This window comes from Balaenoptera ricei, chromosome 19, assembly GCF_028023285.1.
Source record: "Balaenoptera ricei isolate mBalRic1 chromosome 19, mBalRic1.hap2, whole genome shotgun sequence".
Taxonomy (NCBI): Eukaryota; Metazoa; Chordata; class Mammalia; order Artiodactyla; family Balaenopteridae; genus Balaenoptera; species Balaenoptera ricei.
The window spans coordinates 20,123,795-20,142,040 of NC_082657.1; the positions used below are offsets into that span (position 1 = coordinate 20,123,795).

The 18,246-nt window shown below is 52.2% G+C and overlaps 1 protein-coding gene across 1 annotated transcript in view; it reads left to right on the forward strand.

Moving 5' to 3' along the window:
- The first annotated feature begins 5,544 nt into the window (after positions 1–5,544).
- The window catches only part of TSHZ3 (teashirt zinc finger homeobox 3), a 70,725-nt gene continuing 58,023 nt past the window's right edge, over positions 5,545–18,246 (forward strand). Inside the window, exons 1-2 of the mRNA XM_059903879.1 lie at positions 5,545–5,618; positions 6,486–7,170. Of these exons, the coding sequence (XP_059759862.1) occupies positions 7,131–7,170 (40 nt within the window). The 5' untranslated portion in view covers positions 5,545–5,618; positions 6,486–7,130. The remainder of the gene's footprint in view (positions 5,619–6,485; positions 7,171–18,246) is intronic.

The window sequence follows — 18,246 nt, forward strand, 5'->3', positions numbered from 1 at the left end:
TTGCGCTAGGTCTCGGGTTTTTCCCGTTTTGATATCCAGCGACAAACCCAAAACCATAATATAAAAGATAGAAAAGAAGAGCGATATAGAAGAGGAGAAAGGGGAAACGAAATTCCTCCTCGTCTTGCAAACTCACTGGCTGGTTAATGAGGTCACCAGGCTTGCAACACTGGGGCTGTCTGGTCTGAGAAGACCTGGTGGTTTGATTTCTGAGACCTCCTCCTCTCCAGGGTTGCTGCATTGCACGAGCCTGAGCTCAGCCTCCTAGTGATTCACAGGCACGATTCTTTCCGCGCAACTTGCAGCCGCGCGGGAAGAGATGAGCACCTCCGCTTTCGAGCTAGCAAGGAGCTGCTTACTTCCAGCCAGGGGCGGGCCCCACCGTGGCTGCAGCTGTCTGGAGTGTAGTTTATTTTTTCTTTTCTTTTTTTTTCCTTAAGCTTTGCCTAAATGGTTTATAAAAATCCATTTCACTCAGAGTGGGAAAAAACACGCCACGCTGCAGCGAGTAATTCTGGAAATTCCCCGCGCAACTGAGGTCAACGCGTGGGATTTGATCAAAGGGCGTTTTGCCAGTAATTGTGCCCTCCAAACTGGCCTTAATGTACATCTGTCCTTCTTAGACCGCAACACGAAGACTTTCTATTTTCTTTAATCTTAGGTCTCCTAAAAAAGTTTTTTTGAAAGTTCGGTGAACGACTGGGCTTGAAAGAGAATTATACAAGAAAGGGGAGTGGAGTCTAAACTGGGCTCCCCATATCTGAAAATCCGGTACTGAGAGCAGAGTAGAGCCCGGGGGTGGTAGGGAAGGAAAATCCCCAGCGGGTCTTGGGAAACCCCAGAAAGTAGTCCCTACCAATCACCCAGCTAGGAGATGGGTATGTAGGCAGACCTGGTTCCCCTCTGATAACCGTGTTCCCTCCCTCCCTGTTAGGTGCATAGTTTTTAGTATTTGTCTTGAAATACGTTTATAACTGCCTGGAAATCCCGAGTCGGAAAAAAAAAAAAAAATAAGGCATCAAGGAGGGGGACCTGCCAGCCCTGGCTTTTTAGGGGGCTTCCATCCAAAGTTTAGGAAGTCCCAGTCATGTCCAGGAGTTCAGGGACGGCCTGGGGCCGCCTTGCTCTGCCCCGCCCCAGCTGACAGCGGACCTCAAGGCTGTCCAGGGAAGATCATAGGTCCTTTTGCCTTTGAGTCGGGTGGTCCTGGTGGGATTGGCAGACCTGCAGTGAGAGTAGTTGGCAAAGCTGGGCCAGGCCTCTGTGGCGGAGCCACAAGAAATTTACAGAGTAGGAAGCCCCCGCCTGAGGGGAAGGGTTGGGAGCTTGTGTACCCGAGCGTTGGTGGGGCGGAGGGGGGCGGGGAGCTGCACATTCTCAACACCAGTTCTTGACCTTGGGCCAATATGTCTCCTACTTTTCTTCCAGGAGTGCCTTGCCCCGCCCTCAGCTCCCATCCAGGCACGCCTGATGCAGCTCCCCAAAGGCTCCACAGAAGTGGCATTAATATACCGCTCCGATTTTCGAAGGTTTATTGCACGTCAAAACTGTAAAAGTTCTTGGGAGAATTTACAGACAAAACATCTGGTTCGTTAAAACAAAGCTACCGGAAAAAGAGAAACAAACTTCACTGCTGTGTAAATGCACTTTTAGCAAACAATTAACCGCCTGGCTAGGGCCTGGCCCCAGGGTCCAAATCCTTCGCGTTCTGGCAGGGGCTGAGGTCCCTGGCCCGATTCTTGGTTGAGGTGTGCAGGGGCTGGCAGTCAGCTTCCCTGCACCCAGGGTACTTCCTACTGCCTAGCCCAGATTGTGGCGAGAAGTGTGAAAGCGCCCAGACCAGAGCGCCAGCGTTCCCGAGGGCGAGGGCTGGAGAGCACTTGGCGCCGCCTCCCCTGGCATTGCTGGGCAGGCAGTGGCTCCCCAAAGGCCCACCGCCCCGGTCAGATGGCCTCACACTAAAAATGGGGTGCAGACTCCCAGAGCGCGCCCTGTCCCTCCAGGCAGCCCTCGCCTCCCTCGGGGCACGGAGAACACCTCTTCAAGGTCTGGGCTTAGGCCCCGGACCCCCAGCCTACCCTGGCTACCCGGCCTGGGCCGGCAGCTTCAAGGGTGTTTCTTTCCGGAAGGCTTTTTCCCTCCTGGCCATCCCAAATGAGGACACACTTCATTCAGCTTGGCTTGGGTCCGGCGGACTCTCACCGACTGCCCTCAACCGCACCTTGAAGACAACCTCGGCTGCCTCCCGGCGGTAACCCGCCTGCTCCTTCCCCAGCGCGAACTTCCCGACTCCAGACGCAGCGCGCTGCGGCCGGATCCCTGCCCCTCCACCGCACACTTGTTTGGAGCCACGCCTGCGTACTTGCCACCTCCCCAACTCATCCGGGTCGGGCTCGGGTTAGCTCAGGGCCGGAACACCCCCGGGGTGGTAGAGACCCGCTCAGGTAGGCCCGGGCACTGCGGCCTGGGGCTCCTTGACTTCCGAGAGCTCGAGTCGGGCTTCTAACCCCTGACCTGAAGGAGCCGCGTTTGGAAGCATTTGTACTGAACAGGACTCAGCATCCCGCCGCGGAGAAGGAGCGGGGTTCTACTGGGCCCCAGGCGCAATCTTGGGGGCCAGGAGTTGTCTTCATGGCCCCTGGGAATTTTCGGGGCTCTTAACAGGGTGAGCCACCTGGTCGCAACGGGAGCCGCCAGTTTCCCCTACGGGCGTTTGCCACCGGACATTTTGGTGTCTCCCCACTGTCCCTTGGGCAACTTCTCCTCCTTTTACTTTTAGGGGTGTAAAAAATTATTCCCAGAAACATGGCACTTCCCAGAGGTGGGAGCATTTAACTGGCCTGGAGGTTACTTTTTGCGTGACTCACGCGTGTAAGAAGTTGCCAGGTGCTTTTGCGGGGCGGAAGCCTGTTGTTGCTTTTCAAAGGAATGGTCTCTGCAACTCTTCAGAGTGGGGTACAAAGATTTCTATACAAGGTGTCTTCTACATAATTCTAGCTCCTCCGCCCGGCGCGGGCTTTTCCGCCCTCTAGTCTAGCGTGAAAACGGTTCGGCCGCTGGATGTGGTGCGCGAAGCCCGCACCCTACAGCGTGGTCCGTCCTTCTCGAGGAAGGAGCCCCAGCGAGCGCCGCCGCGGCCGTCTCTGGCCTTCTCCGGAACCGCGCAGACCTGGGCGCACGCCGGAGAGCAGTTCCTGTATCCCTTCTAACTCGGGAATCGCGGAACGAATAGACGCACAGGGTTTGACCTGCTTTTGTAGTCGACTCGGAGGAGCCGAACTCACCAGGCACCCGGACAGATACATTCACAGTAGGAATAATGCAGATATATCAGGGAAAGTGCCAGGGACAGCTGCCCCGCAGATGTCCGAGGAGGGGTAGGTTCTATGTTCGCTCTTCCTCTTAAGTTCTTGGGAGGACAAGAAAGGCCCTTTGGCCCGGCCAGACTGATCATATGATCAGGGACATACGTGAAGGTGCCTGTCTTCTGGACACTGTGGGGCGGGCGGGGGTGGGCGACAGGGAAAAGCAAGAAGCAAAAGCAGTGGAACATGCCACCACCGCCGGGGTCAGCACTCTGGAAGAATTGCCGGGAACCCCCTGCAAAGCACTGGCTTCTCCAACGTATGGCCCTGCTCTCTCTCCCTCTGTAAATAAAATGTGAATTACAGACTTACTGCCACCCAGACACTATTTCTCCCTAAATCTAGCCCGTGGTTCTCACTGGGATCCGCGTTTTCTTCCCTTCTCTCGCTCCTCACTGTCAGGCCATGTTACAAAGCAGCCAGGCGGGGCCTGGCAAAGTTTTAGATTGAGACCTCCTGGCTAAGACCTGCCTGGCGACCTCGACAGCCTCAGACTCGGCCCAGCTGAAGCGGGTTTAAGCCACAGACTTAAGATAACTTATAGGTCTATACTGTGCGTGCTGCGGATTTGGGAAACCTCCCTTCCTTCTTTCCTATGCCATACCCAGTGCACAGAAAAGAGGCAGAGAGAACTTGATGGAATGCAAGGTTGACACTGTCCCCCTGCATCTGTCCCATCCTTAGAATGGCCTGCAAAACTAGTCATGTTTAGAGGTCCCGATATTCAAGGGAGTGCGTGTGGCTGAAAGATCCCCGTAGAGATCCGGGTTCCAGACTGTGCCAAGCCGGGCCGGAACCCCGTTTGCGTGTCCGGGCAAAGTAGCGCGGTCGCAATATGCACTCCGCATAACCCGTGTTGTGCGTGACGGGCTGTCGCGGCGATGTGCAGCTCACTGACACTGATGGATGCGCCAATGGTTGGACGGACAGATGTTGGGGCGGACTGCACTCCGCGCGGCGCCTGAGCTGGGGAGGGCGAGTCAGCGATCAGGCGGTGGCTGCAGGCGGCGCGGAGACGGGAGCTCAGGCCGCGGCCGGCAGGGGGGGAGGGCGGAGGCAACTGAGGTGGGGAGAGCAGCGCGAGGAAGGAAAGGAGGAGGGGGGGAGCACAAGCCAAGGCGAAACTCTCAGCCTTCCGTGCGCGGCGCCCAGCGCCGTGCACTCGCTACAACCGGCGGGCCTAAGTGGGCGCTCGGCGCGTGGAAGGTGAGCCGGGGGCTGGCAGGAGCTGACCTTCCGCGGCGCCTACCCTCCTTCAGGCAAGTGGTGCTCAGTGCCGCAACCAGAATCCTAGAATCCTGAGGCCACGGGCGGCGTCTGCCAACTCACCGTTTTCTCGTTCGCAAAAAGCGTTTCACGCCCTACGGCCGCGTCTCCCGGGCCTGGAGGGACAGTCGTTTTGGCCTCTGCGGCCGCAGGCACCAACTGCACGCCGCGCCCCCGCCCCCGAGTTCGCCTCACAAGGCCAGCCTCCGAGCCCAGCCTCCGCTCGACTCCGACTTCCCGCAACCACCCGGGGTCCGCATCCCGCAACTCCGAGCGCTCCTGCGCGCGCCAAGGCGCAGGAGACGGCTTTATAGCCCGGGAGGACGGCGGCGGCACATCTGCATTCAGGGAGGCGTCTGGACCGAGCCCAAGCTCTTAGGCTGGGGGCGAGCGGAGACTTTTGATCTTACCGTCAGGGTGAGATCACGGTCTCCTAGTCTAAAAAAGAAAGCATGCCTGTGAACTTTTAAAACAAACTTGCAAAAACAATCACAAAGAAAAAATAAAGAGAAGAGGGGGCAGAAGAAGAGGGAGAAAGAAACTAAAAAAGAAACCTAAGGCGGGGGGGGGGGGCGGGGGGGGGGCAGGAAGGAAGGAAGGAAGGAAGGAAGAAGGCCAGGGTTTGCAGCTCCCGGAGCGCTCAGGCAGCCAGTCCCAGGGCACCGGGCTCCGGCCCTCGCCGGGACTCTCGGACGCGGGGCCCAGGAAACTCCCTGGGCCCCAGCGGCGCGCCCGGGAGCAGCACTGCCTTGGGGGCAGTGGGCCTGGCGGCCGCCCCCGCATTCCCGCCAACGCCGCCCGGCAGCGCCCGGAGCCGGCCCCGCCGCTGCCGCCCCATTCCCGGCCCAAGAGCTGGCCTAGGGAGACGCAATCGAGCCGCAGCGCATCGATGCGCCGCCGCCCGCGCCTCTCCGGCTCCCGCTCAGTCGCCGCCGCCGGGGGGTCGTCCCAGTGAGCTCCGGCCCACCAGCGCCCTAGCGGCCGCCCGTAAGTGAGCCCGCTTTACCCCGCAGCGAATGCAGCCCTGCCAGCTCCTCCTCTCCACGGCCCGCCGGCCCGGCCCGCCGTGAGTCTCAGCGATCCCAATCACCCAATCAATAATCAATTCTTTTTGCTCAGTACTGCTGGCTGGCCGGGCGCAGGGCGCGGTGGCCCCTCTCGGGGCGCCCCGGGGCGAGGGGTGGGCTTGGGTGCCCGAGTTCCTGACCCCGTCGCTGTCCCGCCCTGGGATCTGCCTGCACCGGTGGTGGGGGGCGCGCCCCGGCGCCTAGGTGGCGAGGGGCGGGGTGGAGGTACCGTGAGCTTCCCAGTCTGGAGAGGAAACTTGGAGGCACCCCCTCCCACACCAACCCCCGGGACGGCCCGGGAAAGTTTGCCCGGAAAAAAAAAATTGAGGGAAGTGGCTGCGGCGGGTCCCGGGGGAGGAGCCCTGGTGGCGCGGGGTCTGAGAGCAGCCCCCACCCACTCGGGCCCGCGCCCACCTCCTCCCCCGAGGGCGCCGGCGCCCGCCCGCGGGCCCTGGCATCCCCGGGGTGCGCGGGCCCAGGCCCGGGGGTCCGAGCTGGGGGCTTTGGACGCGGCGTGTGGAGAGAAGTGCGGCCCGGGAGGGGAATCGGGGGACGGCCAGGGGGCGAGGCCGGGTCGGGAAGAGGGGCGGGCGGGAGTAGCTAGCGGCTCGGGACGGGCTCGGCCCGGCCGGCGCCGCGCCCCTGCTTGCGCGCACGGGGCGGAGGCGGAGGGGCGGCACCCCCTCCCCGGACTGGGCGGGGGTCCTAGACAGGCCCGGGGCCGGGAGCGGGGGCGCGGCGCCCCCGCGGGCGGGCGAGTGACACGATCATCTCCTTTTCCTTTAAGCTTGCCTGTTGCCGACGCCGCCGCTCCAGCCGCGCAGCGGGCAGAAGACTGGACCGCCGAGCCCCGGGCCGCGGCGGCGGCGGCTGAGCGCCCCCTCCGATGCCGTGACCCCCTGCCCGGGGGCGGGGGCCGGGGCTTCACCGGCCGGGGCCGCTCCCGCGCTCCTCCTCCCACCCCTCTGCCCGCCTTCTCCCCCTTTCCCCGCCCCCCGGCCCCGAACCCCGCGCACCTCGTCTGGGGACGGGGCGGGGGGGGCAGGGCCGCCGCTCCTCCCCGCCCCCTCCTCCTCCGGCCTCTGGAGCGATTTGTCAAACTTCCCATTCCGCCGGCAGCGCGGTCCTCCTCCTCCTCCTCCTTCACCACCTCCTCCTCCTCTGCCTCCTCCTCCCCCCGCGCTCCTCCCTCCCCGCGCCTCCCTCGCCCGCCCTCCTTCTTCCCTCCGCACGTTCGGGGATCGCGGCGGAGCGCGGAGCGGGGGGGACGCGGAGAGCCGGGGCGCAGCAGCATCCTGCGGGCGGCCGCTCTCCGGGGGGGAGGCTGAGAGCCGGCCCGCCTCGCCCCCCCGCGGGCCCGCCGCCCCTCCCTCCCTCTCCTCAGCCCGGCAGCGGCGGCGGCGGCGGCAGCGGCAGTCGCCGGAGGAGCATCATGCCGAGGAGGAAGCAGCAGGCGCCCCGGCGCGCAGCAGGTACGAGCCGCTTCCCCTTCCTCCTCTCCTCCGCCTCCTCTTCCTCTCCTCGCCCCGCGTCTCCAGCTGGCGGCGACCCCGCTTCTTGCCCCGCTCCTCGCCCCTCTCGCTCTGGCCGCGCAGAGTAACTCCGGGGCGCCGGGCTCGCTCGCCGCTCTCCTGTCTGGTGCGTGCGCCCGCCTCACGGACCGGCGCCCCCCGGACGCCCCGCTGCGCTCTGGCCCCCCCCCCCCCGCCCCTTCCCGCTCGCACCCACTTCGTGAACCGTGCTCACTCGCGGCGAACTGAGCCGGGCTGGGTCCCTGCCTCCTCAGCTCTCTGCCTGGCCGCGGAGAGAATGGGAAGGAGCCCTCTTCTGTTTCTTTCTGTGGGGGCGGGCGGGGTCACCTGAGTTCTCCGGGACACCTTCCGTGTCCTCCCGCGGCCGGCCGGCGGGGGACTGCCTGGTGTCTGCCGAGCGAAAGAGAGCGAGCGAGTGAGCGAGCGGGTCCCTTCGGCCACCTTACTGCTAATCCGATTGATTCTTCATTTATTGGGCCCAAACCGGGCACAGCGGTGGAAAGCAGAGCGCACAGGGTCTGGGTATTGTCAGATGACTGTCAAGTCGATGTTAGATGCTGGCGTTCTCTTTTCCCCGGTTTGTTTTCGCTCACCCCCACCCTCTCCTTCCACTGCTTCTCCCATGCTCATCTCCTCATAGCACTTAGTTCTGGGACGTGCCTGAGTACTTTCTCCCCATCACCGCCCCCCCTCTTTTTTTTTTTTTTTTTTTTCAGGAGTGTCAATTCCTTTTAAGACTGAGCCGGGTTTTTTTTTTTTTTTTTTTTTTTTTTTTTTCTTTTCTGGAAAAAGCATCATTGAAAGCAAAACAAAACCCACACACATAACATTATTTTGCAATAATGTCAGTTGGGGGTATGTTGCTTGGAAGAAGGGTTTCTGGCCCTTTGCCACCCTGGATTTGATGACTGATTGATTGCCCATCATGCTGCTGCCTTTGATCTATTCATTCCCAATAAACATCAATAAATCACTTGAAATGGTGAGGCCAAGCTCTGTGACGTCACTAGGGCCCTGTCAGTGCAACTTCTGGGATTTGGGGCGGATTGCTGAGAGGACCACATATGGACAGGATGTATTTTGATATGAGTAACACTCAGATGTGCAGAGGTTCAGATGCTGCCTGAAGGGGAGGGTTAAGTGGAGGTTCGTTTCTTTTCTTTCCTTTTTTTTTTTTTTTTTTTTCCTTCTCTTCCTTTCTTTTCTGTTCTTTGCTTTTGTGGAAGAAGGGAGGGGAGGGAGAAGGGTCAGGGCATTGCCTGGTGCCCTTTTTGGATGAAGGTATGGTACCCATGTTGCCCCGGAGTGCCTGTAGTAGCAGTGCGGGTGATGGTGATGGTCATTTCCGTCACTTCAGCCGGCACTGCCAGTGGAGCTCACAAACCGGCTGCTCTGAACTTGAGTCTTCTCACACAGGGTCACAGAGAGGAAATGCTGTTCTTTCTTCTCCCAAAAATGTACTGTCCTGTTAGTGTCCTAAGAAAATCGTAGAAGAAAACAGACTTGGTTTGGAGCATATATTACAAATTTTGCTTTCTATCCTCAGTGTTACCCAAATTTAGAAAGTTTGAAAATCCCAGTAGTGGTTGTAGGGAGGGTGCCGCCTCTCAAGTCACCTCCTGGCTGGTGCTTTTTGACTATCCCATCTTCTACTTTAAATTCCAAGCTCAAGCAATGAGCTTATCTACCCAAAATAAACTCTCAAAGTTTGGAGGACTCCTTCACAAAGTTGGGCAGTAGGAGTGTCTTGGACTGCTTCCAGTCTTTGGGATTTTTTTCTTTCCTTTTTGGGTGCACATTTGAAGGTATCTGTGTGCCTCAATCAAATGAACCATATGTGACTGCATCTTTACATTTGGTTTAGAATCCTCTCCGCCGTTGCTTCATCTTTTTTCTCTTCCACCTTGCCAATCTGAGACTCTTATTTGATAAATTTCTGCTAAAAATATTAGAGGAGGAGGAAATGTGCTGTTGGTTTCATTTATTTATTTTTTTAAAGCAACCTGTTCACTAACCTTTTTGCACCTTTTAAAAAGCCAGCCAGGAAATCTCAGGTCAGTTAAGAAATATTCATTATATAAAAACTTGACTGCACTACTAATAGGAGCTGGAAGAATGGTTTTGCTCTATCAAAATGACCCGTCAAAACGACTTTGTTTCATATTTGATTTAATTGTCTCTCTCCTGACAGGCACATTCATCAATAGCTTAATGGTCAATCAGAAGTTGGCAGCATGAGTGCTTTTTTTCTTTCTCATACCCTGGTTTTGGATTTACTTTATCAGAATGCCTCTGCCTAATGGACGTATGGAGGAGGGGGGGAATGTCTGAAGGGCTACTTATTTAGGAGAGTGGAGGAATAAAAAAAACCTTCCACATCCAGGCTGGTGATAAGTATGCACAGGCCAATAAGTGCGCTGTGTGAGTTTGTTTGTTTGTTTGGATGGACGAGAAACTTCCCATTTTTTTCCTCCCTTTTTCAGTTCTCATAGCTGCAAGTTATAAGGTTCATGCCTGCTTTTGTGGCATACTGGGAGTGATGACAAATTGATTGCTTTGTACTGATAGAGAGAGAGAGTGGGAAAAAAGAAAGATGTCTGCTGATTGGTAACTGGAAATCCATTCCCCAGCAACCTTGAGGAGACTCGAGAATTTTTTCCCCCCTCCAAACTGAAAGGTCCGCTCAGCCATAAAAAAAGAAAAGTTGTTTTGCCAGCTTCATTAGTGTTCACCTAATTAGCTGTAAACCTGATGGATTCCTGACAGCTTTAATGATTGGAGATGACAAGCTCGACGCAGTGTCATCCAGCAGAATTAGGTTTGCAGCTAGTTTGATGTAATCAAGTTGATATTACACAGTCCTGGCTGCCTTTAGTTGTGCATTAACTCAATTTTCTGCTGCAGGTGACAAATGGGCTTTGGTACCTGGATAATCATGTCATAGGAATTAGGGCCCTTTTAATGGTCTGGGGGTAGAATAACAACCACAAAGGGCTGAGAGCTGGGGAGAGCGTGCAGACATAGCACACAGGTGCACACAGTTTTTACATCTAGGCCAAATGTAACACTGTTCCCCAGAAGACCAAAGCAGCCTCCAAGAATCCCTGAAAAGACGTATTTCTGCCCTTTAGGATTTTTCTCTTTTTGATAGAAATTATGCACGGCTTAGTGTCTTTTCTTAAAAGGGAGAGAGAAATGTCTTCACCTGCTGAAGAGAAACCTGGGCAGGAGTTTTCCTTTCTCCAGGCATGTAATTTTAAAGGGCTATACATTTGTGCTGGACAAATGCCGTTGCCTGTAGAAGTTAAGAGGAGTGGGGTTACAGAGGCCCCGGTCCTTTGGGCAAAACGACCATTTTCCCTCTCTCCTATGTGCAACATTTGTTTTTCAACAAGTATTTTTTGAAAATACCGGAAAAGAAAGTCAAGCAGTACTTAATAGCAGATCACGTTTTATTCTTTCCTGTTCATTTTCTGGAAGGAAGTGTAAAATCATTAAAAAGCCATTGCCTAAACTCCACCCTCCCCTCAAAAAAAAAAAAACAATCCAACAAACGACAACTTGCCACTGACCTTTTGAGTCTTATTTGGTGAAAGAAAATAACCTTCCATGGAGTTCTTAGGTGGTCCCATTGCAAAGGTAAACCTTCAAGCATCTTGACTTTTGTCAAAGTGGTTTGGACCCCTTAGGACCTGCTGGGGTAACAGATCACTGTGGGTCCCCAAGGAATAGCATAAGCTCATGGTGGCACAGCCCGGGGTTATTTTACTTTGCCGGTAGACACGGGCAAACTAAAAGATGGCACACCTGGCGGTGTCCAAGTAACATCATCCCAACCTTCCTAAGTCTCATCCACGTATCAGGCAGCTCCAGAGAGGAGCTTTTCTCTCTTGGAAGTACATGGAGCATTCAGGAAGGCATTTCGGCATCAGCCTTGGGAATTTATTTGCTCTCAAACCTGCCACATGTCTCTCCTTTGGACAGACGTTCTACCCTGTAGCAAGGTGACAAAATACCTGGTTTTGGTCGCTCTGTGATTCCCCCCACCCCTTTTCCTACAAAATGAAAGGAGCAATGTAAATTCTAAAAAAAGAGAAATCAAGAAACTGAAGGAGAAAAACAAAGAGGGCAGGAGGCAAGGCTATTCCCCTGGACATCCACACAGGGGAGAGAAGCTTCCCGAATCAGCTGCTGTGCCCCCATTATCTTGACAACTGTCAGTTAGGGCTTCAGTGCTCTCCAGGGCCACCCTTGATTGTGAGCAGTTGATATTGTCATTTTGTTCTCAGTTTTGCCTTGAGCGTGCTCGTAAACGGGAGCCAGGTAGTCAATAACTGATGTATCAGCAGTTATTCCCCAAATTGCCTCACAAGTCTGCATTTTTCCTCTTTTTTTTACTAAAGATTGTTTTGTAAACTGATTAGAATGAAAGGTGACTGCTCAGGGCCGGGGGAAATGCCGTGAAACCCAGGTGAGTTCCCAGAGTGAAAACCCTTCGTTTCCCCACCCTCCCCTTCTGGGTTTCTGGAGGGAGAAGGATCACCTTCTTGAGGGCGAAGTGCCTGGCCCTTTTTGGGGGCCTTTGTCTTTCCCTGGTGTCTGGCAGAGCCAGGCTGGGGCGAGGGCTGTGGATGCAGGCGGGGAAGGAGCAGGGACAGGATAGGGAGTCCTGGTCCTGGTGCCCCACAGCCATGTTTAATCCAATAACAGGAGCAGGCCAGTTATGCCGAGTGTAGTTTGTGAGGCTTTCCTGCTGGCCCATTTTTATTCCTGCCTGTCACTGGACAAACTATAAAAATAGCTTTAGTCTTGTAGTAGAAAAAAAAAATAGGGTGTGTGTCTACTTTCTGTGTTTGTGAGCAGCCCAGGTAGGTAGGCCTTTCAAAGAAGCTGTTTTGTAACACCCCTGTACCATCATCCTGCAGCCCGTGCAAGGAAATAGGACAGAACAACACAGGGGTATCACTCACCCCGGAGCCTCTCAGGTGTTGTGTGTGTGTGTGTGTGTGTGTGTGTGTGTGTGTGTGTGTGTTCTAGTTATGCTCCAAATTGTGGTTTCTCTGTCTGAAGTTAAAAATGAAAGGTGAATACAATATATTGTATTTGGTAACAATGATATGGACTGGTACATCGAGACAGATAATGTGCAGTTGTAATTAGACTCAATAGACAGGCAGTCATTTTTAAATTCTTTTGACACATGCATAAAATAGTCATATAATAAGATAAGATGACAATTTTATGTTAGGTTGATAAAGTGTCCCGATACTTGCATTTAAATGTCTGTAAGCCTTTAAAAAAAAAAATCTAGACAGATTAATTCTAGCTTCCAGTATTTGCAGTTAGTCATTAAATTAATTTTCAAATTCTACTAAACAATGGCTATGAATATTTCTTTTTCTTTCTGGAGTCTTCTACCTGAATTTTAAGGAACGGATACGTAGATTTGGTAGCTTTCTCAAATTTTTCAACATTTGTAAACATTTACGTTAGACATGGGTGTAAAAATTCAGGTTACTGTTTGTGATTAGAAAGATGCTATGCATTTTTGGAAGTAAAAAAGAAACAGTAATAGAACATAATCTGCTTATGACCACTTGGCTGAACGACTGTCATACTCCACTTTTAGGAATCTTTATTAGAAAGATTACATAGTGTCCTTGACCAAATATTGAATATTTTATAAGCCCCATTTAAAAAAAGACATTTTGAGCACGTACACTTGATTTGATCAGCACTTAGATTCTCGGGTTTAATTACTTTCAATTCTGTAAATTATTTTAGTATTTCAACAAGAGTGGCCTAAGAGACGTATTGGGGGTCGGGAAAGCATTTTTCTGAAGGTCACATTGCCTGGACTTTTTGACCATCTCCTTACCTTATTTTTCTCAAATGTGCTAAGGTGTGGCTCTTGAAGAATAACTTAAATTTGTTTGGGCTTAATGATAAATTATTAATTCATACTGTCAGGACACATGTTATTAATTATGACTGTGTTTTCTTCATCCAGAACAGCTGTTGGGGAAACAGTGTAAGTTCAGATTGTCTTCAAGGGGGAGGGCGCCAAAGCAAGGAACTCACCAATTTCTTGTCATCATCTTCCTGATTCCCTTGCTTTGGGAATAAAGGATTGCAGGGGGCGGAGTGAATGGGGAGAGAGAAACTATTATTTCTAGACCAAGATGGGTACTGGCAAATGTTCACTAATGTAACTCTTTAAAAAGCAAGCCTAACTCTCCATGCTCTGAGTCCAGGTGGGATTCTGAGGTGGTACCTGCTTCCTTCCCCAGTCTGGTTTTGGACTGGTTTCCATTCCACCAATTTCTCTTGTTTTCTTCTTCCTCTTGGGTAGACCGGAAGGTCACGTTCACAAGTTTATAGTACAGGAAAGCAAACTACTTTGAGTGCCTGTTTGTTCCCCAAACTGGAACCCATCCCTTGGAGAGCAAAGGGCTGTTTGGTAATATACATGAAATGACTCCAATTCATTTACTTTTGATTTTCCATCCCCGTCATTAAATCTAGTCCTATGTATTTCGTTTCCTCTGAGTTCTTTGAGAAATGCATGTTGCATAAAATAGGCAATTTTTAATGAACAATTTAATGTAAATGGGTTTTGAATTTAAATTAATATTAATGAAGCCTTGAGTGAATTTATTTTGCATACGTAAAGGCTTGTAAGTCTTTCACCCATGTGCTTTCTCCTTTATGTAGTAACATTGGTTGGGTGGATTAACCAGTGCCTTTTAAAGATTCATGCTTAAAAAATTAAATTGATTTTGTATGTCCAATAGTGCCAACATATTATTAGGCAAAAGTGTTACTTAAATTAAGGGAAATATACCTCGTTTTTGATTAAAGCTCTCCGTCTCCATTGCCCTGCTCTTCCTGAAAGCTGCAGTTGGTTTGGCATTGCTGCCAGGGAAAATACACACCAACAATAGTTACTACAATCAAGATGTTTTCTTTCTTTGCCTTACCTCTAATGCATTATGTATCCCGGGATGATGGGAAGTTCTGTAATTAATTCTGTTAAATGTAATTGCTATAATCACTTTGATGTTACACATAATAAAGGTAATATGGTAAGCGCATAAAAAATATAAACACCTTATTGTAACACTTCTGCTAAAATTCCTTCTCGTCAAGTCTGGTTTATAGACAAGTGTTCTCAACTCTTTTCAGTCATAGGTGACAATTTATCCGAGCTGTATTCATTGATATTCCAAAGGAGAGTCAGTGATTGGAAAGGATGGGCCTTGGCTTGAAAGGGTCTTCAGGTTGGTTGCCTAGGAATCTTAATTCCCCTTTCCTTAAAGATGTGGCTAATTAAGAAAAGGTGACCATTATTTCTGGAGAGGAGAGAGGTAAACACTTCAGAAGGGCCTATGGAATGAAGAGGTATAGGAATGGAAGAGGGGCTCAGAGAAGAATGAGAGTGGAGTTTTCAGATCAGGGGACAGGCTGTTCTGTAGGTTTTCTCATCCTCATGGTGTGGGATTATGGGAAGTGCCATGTGTGCACATGTGTGTGTGTATGTGTGTGTGTATGTGTGTGAGAGAGAGAGAGAGAGACAGAGAACATAGGAGCATGTGCTTATGGGTAACAAGAGAAAACCACCTTTCTGTAACAGTGCAATAAGGGAAATTAGCACAGAATATATGCTCTATTTATTATTATTATTATTTATTACTATTGTTATACACCTTTCACGGGGGCATCTGAGGACCGTGCCTGACTGTTGCACATCCCTCCACGGAGTTGGCCGACGTTGCCTGTTCGACAGAAACCTGAGTGATCTTTGAGACTCCCCCCCGCCACATCTCCGTGCACCTACCCTGGATCCAGGCCACCGTAGGACATAAGTTTGCCAGAAACCCCAAGCACACAGTTCTTGCGGGATGTTTCCAAACACGTTTGAATTCTTCTTTGCCATCATAGCTTGCAGGAGTTGGAGGATGTGGTGGGAGAGGAACCTTGTCATTTAATTTTCTCCCTGTGGATAACCAGGAATCAACCTAGCAGGGAGGTTTGACCCCCGTCATCAGCCGGGCCCTGTCTCACGTACTACAAAGGCCAAGAGGTCTCATGACCCAGTGTTGGCCTGACGGCTTGGATGTGAATTCTCTGCATTTGTATTTTGTTTTTCGGTGTGCTGTAAGGCACGGAGTCTGTAAACCAGGCATACACAGAAATAAAATAAGGGAAAGTGGATGTGTGAGAAGGGGATGGCTCTTCTTCTTTGGAGGAAGAAAAAGGTGTTTGCGGATGGTGCTAAGATGCAGTGACAGCAAGTGGTTCCCTTGACTATGCCCGAGGCCCCCGAGGCCCGGGGAGCTGGGTCTGGCTGTTGCTCTCACGGGCTGGCTGCAGACCAGGCTGGAAAATCAGGGTGCTGCGGAAGGCTGGGCAGGGCCTGTCTCCTGGGCACCGGGCCTAGCATCCCGGCCTGCCAGGTGAGCAGGGGCTGAGGACAGGGTCTGGGGGTCCCAGCCTGGGCCTGGGCTGCATCGGGCCAGCCACCAGCCCTCCTGCGGTGACTTTCAGTTGGTTTTGATGGTCAGGATGATAAAAGGTCTGCGAACTCCGTAGGCCCCTGTAATCAGGGCCAGTGCTGACATCCTTCCCAAGTTTGACAGCTTCTTCCTTTTCTCTCCTCACCGCCAAGCCTTTCTCAACTGAATTTCCCCGCCCTCCTCTCCCCTCCCTCCCTGCTCGCCGCCCACCCCTTCCCTCCCTCTCCCCCTTTCTGTATGTGTCTCTCTTGTTTCATGTTCTTGATCAGTCTCAGATGCCGGGAATTATTTTTTTTCGGGCGGGAGGGGGAGTGTTGCTTTAGGTTTGTGGGTTGGGCAGGTGTGAGAGGAAGTCTGTGTGTTTTTTTTTTTTTTTTTGTACTGTAGGCCTGTTGCTAATTAATGTTCCTCCATAAGATTCTGTCGGAGTTGAGTAATGTTTTTGATCTTTATGCCTGATAACTGCATACTTAATGAGATTTCAAAGCTGTGAGTGCAGCTCCCTACAATTATTGACAGATGCCTTTTCTTTGCCATTGGGTTCAGCTTCATAAATCCTCTTGCCGTAATGAGGTTCAGCAGTGCCACCCTGGCAGTGAGCTAATGAAAGGGGGGAGGGCGAAGCGGCTCAGGGCTGTCTGACACATTTTTTTCCTTTAAAATTTACTATGCAGATGTCAAGCTGCGGACGATTACTTCAAACATGCTAATTTTTATCTTGCTTTTGTGTCAGCCCTTTGCCATGAAAAAATAAATAAATAAAAGGACTAACCTTACTCCACTTCATTTCTTTTCCTTTTTTTTTTCCCCCAAAGTCACATTTTTTAATAACCCGTGGTGTGTGACTGCTGGGGACTTTGACACGCGTGTGGCCTTTTGCAGGTATCCAGCGGCAGAGCCGTGTTTTTTTTTTTTCCCTCCCTTGCCATCAGAAGGGCAGGGGGAGGATAAAAGTGTGATTTCCCCAGGCCTCCCATCAGCCTGCCCTAAGTATGCACTTGAAACGTCGGAGAATTCATTTCAGAGTTCTGAAACTAGATCCCGGTGAAGAGCTGCGCCATGCCAGAGAGTCGATTTCCTTTTCAGCGGAGTCATACATCACTGACCCACCCTTCCCTCCTGACAGAATGACATATGTCATTTATCATATGGGCCCCAGCCAGACACGGGGAGGGGAGGGGAAGCCCGGTCCATGTGATGCTGCCTCGTCCTCCTCCTCCTCCCACTGTACACAGTACGGCTGGCTTGCAGAGAGAGAGAGAGCACTGCTGATTTGGCGAGAGAGAGAGGGAGGAGAGAGGAAACTCAGGGGCGAAGGGAGGAGAGCCTGCTTCGTATGGATGGCTGGGCGTGTGGCGGGGCGGGCACGAGATTGGCAGAGGCATGAACGAGGTTATGTTCTTTCATATTGTCTGCTCAGCCTCTGACGCTCTTCTGACTTCCCCCCCCCACCCCCCCACATTCCTTTTCTCTTTTTTTCCTTATTTTTTTTCCCCCCCTTTTAGTAGTCAAGGGAAAAAAAAAAAAAAAGGAAGAACAAGCAGGGCTGACAGGTATCATTCAGCCTCCTTGGCTAGTGAGGGGTGGTGTAAATGAAACTCACGGCTCCTGGATTCCCATGATTCAGACGTGCATTATTGAAGATGGATGTTCCTTAAGAAAAGATTGATGGTGGATCCTGGGCTTAGGGTGCCATTTATCATTTTGAATATTATTTAGACTTGCCGTGTAAACCTGTAACTTGAGAGTTGGAAGAGCCGGGGCAGGGCAGGGGCCTGTGTGTGTGTGTGTGTGTGTGTGTGCGCGCGTGTGTTTCCATCGATTGGCCTTGAATTATCATTGCTGCTGACCAGACACAGGCCCTCCCATTTACAATACAGAAGACACCACCTCCCATAAAGGAGGGACGGTTTAATTTTGAATAATTTCCAAGGACACAAGGAAAAATGAAGTATCTGTGATTTACACTAAAGCTAACAGGCAACTTCTCTCCCTCTCCCTCGCTCTCCCTCTCTCTCTCCCTCTCTCTCTCTCTCTCTCTCTCTCTTCCCCAACAGAGGCAGTCACGTACGAAACATTAAAATATAAACAGAGCTGTACTTGCCGAAGCCAGGACCCTTGTCTGATTTTTTAAACTCTTGTGACGTGCTTAAAAAAAAAAAAATCTGTATCTGCAAAGCTTAGCACAATATAACTATTCAAAAAAGATAATACCGGTTGGCTTGGTTAGCAGTGTGAGAATGAAGAAACATAGACTTCCACGTCCCAGGAATATTTCAGTTAAAAAATGATCTAACCCTGCCCCTGCTCCCAGCAGCCTCCCCCCATTTTGTGTCTGCACTCGGTCCCCCTCCGCAGGCCCCCGCAGGCCCCCGCAGGCCCCCGCCGGCCCCCGCCGGGACTGATGTGGACAGCTGTTTCCAGGCCCCGCCGGCTAATCACTTGTGGTTCTTTTGCACCCTGAGCTCTGCTCCGGGACACCCCCACCTACTGGAAGGAC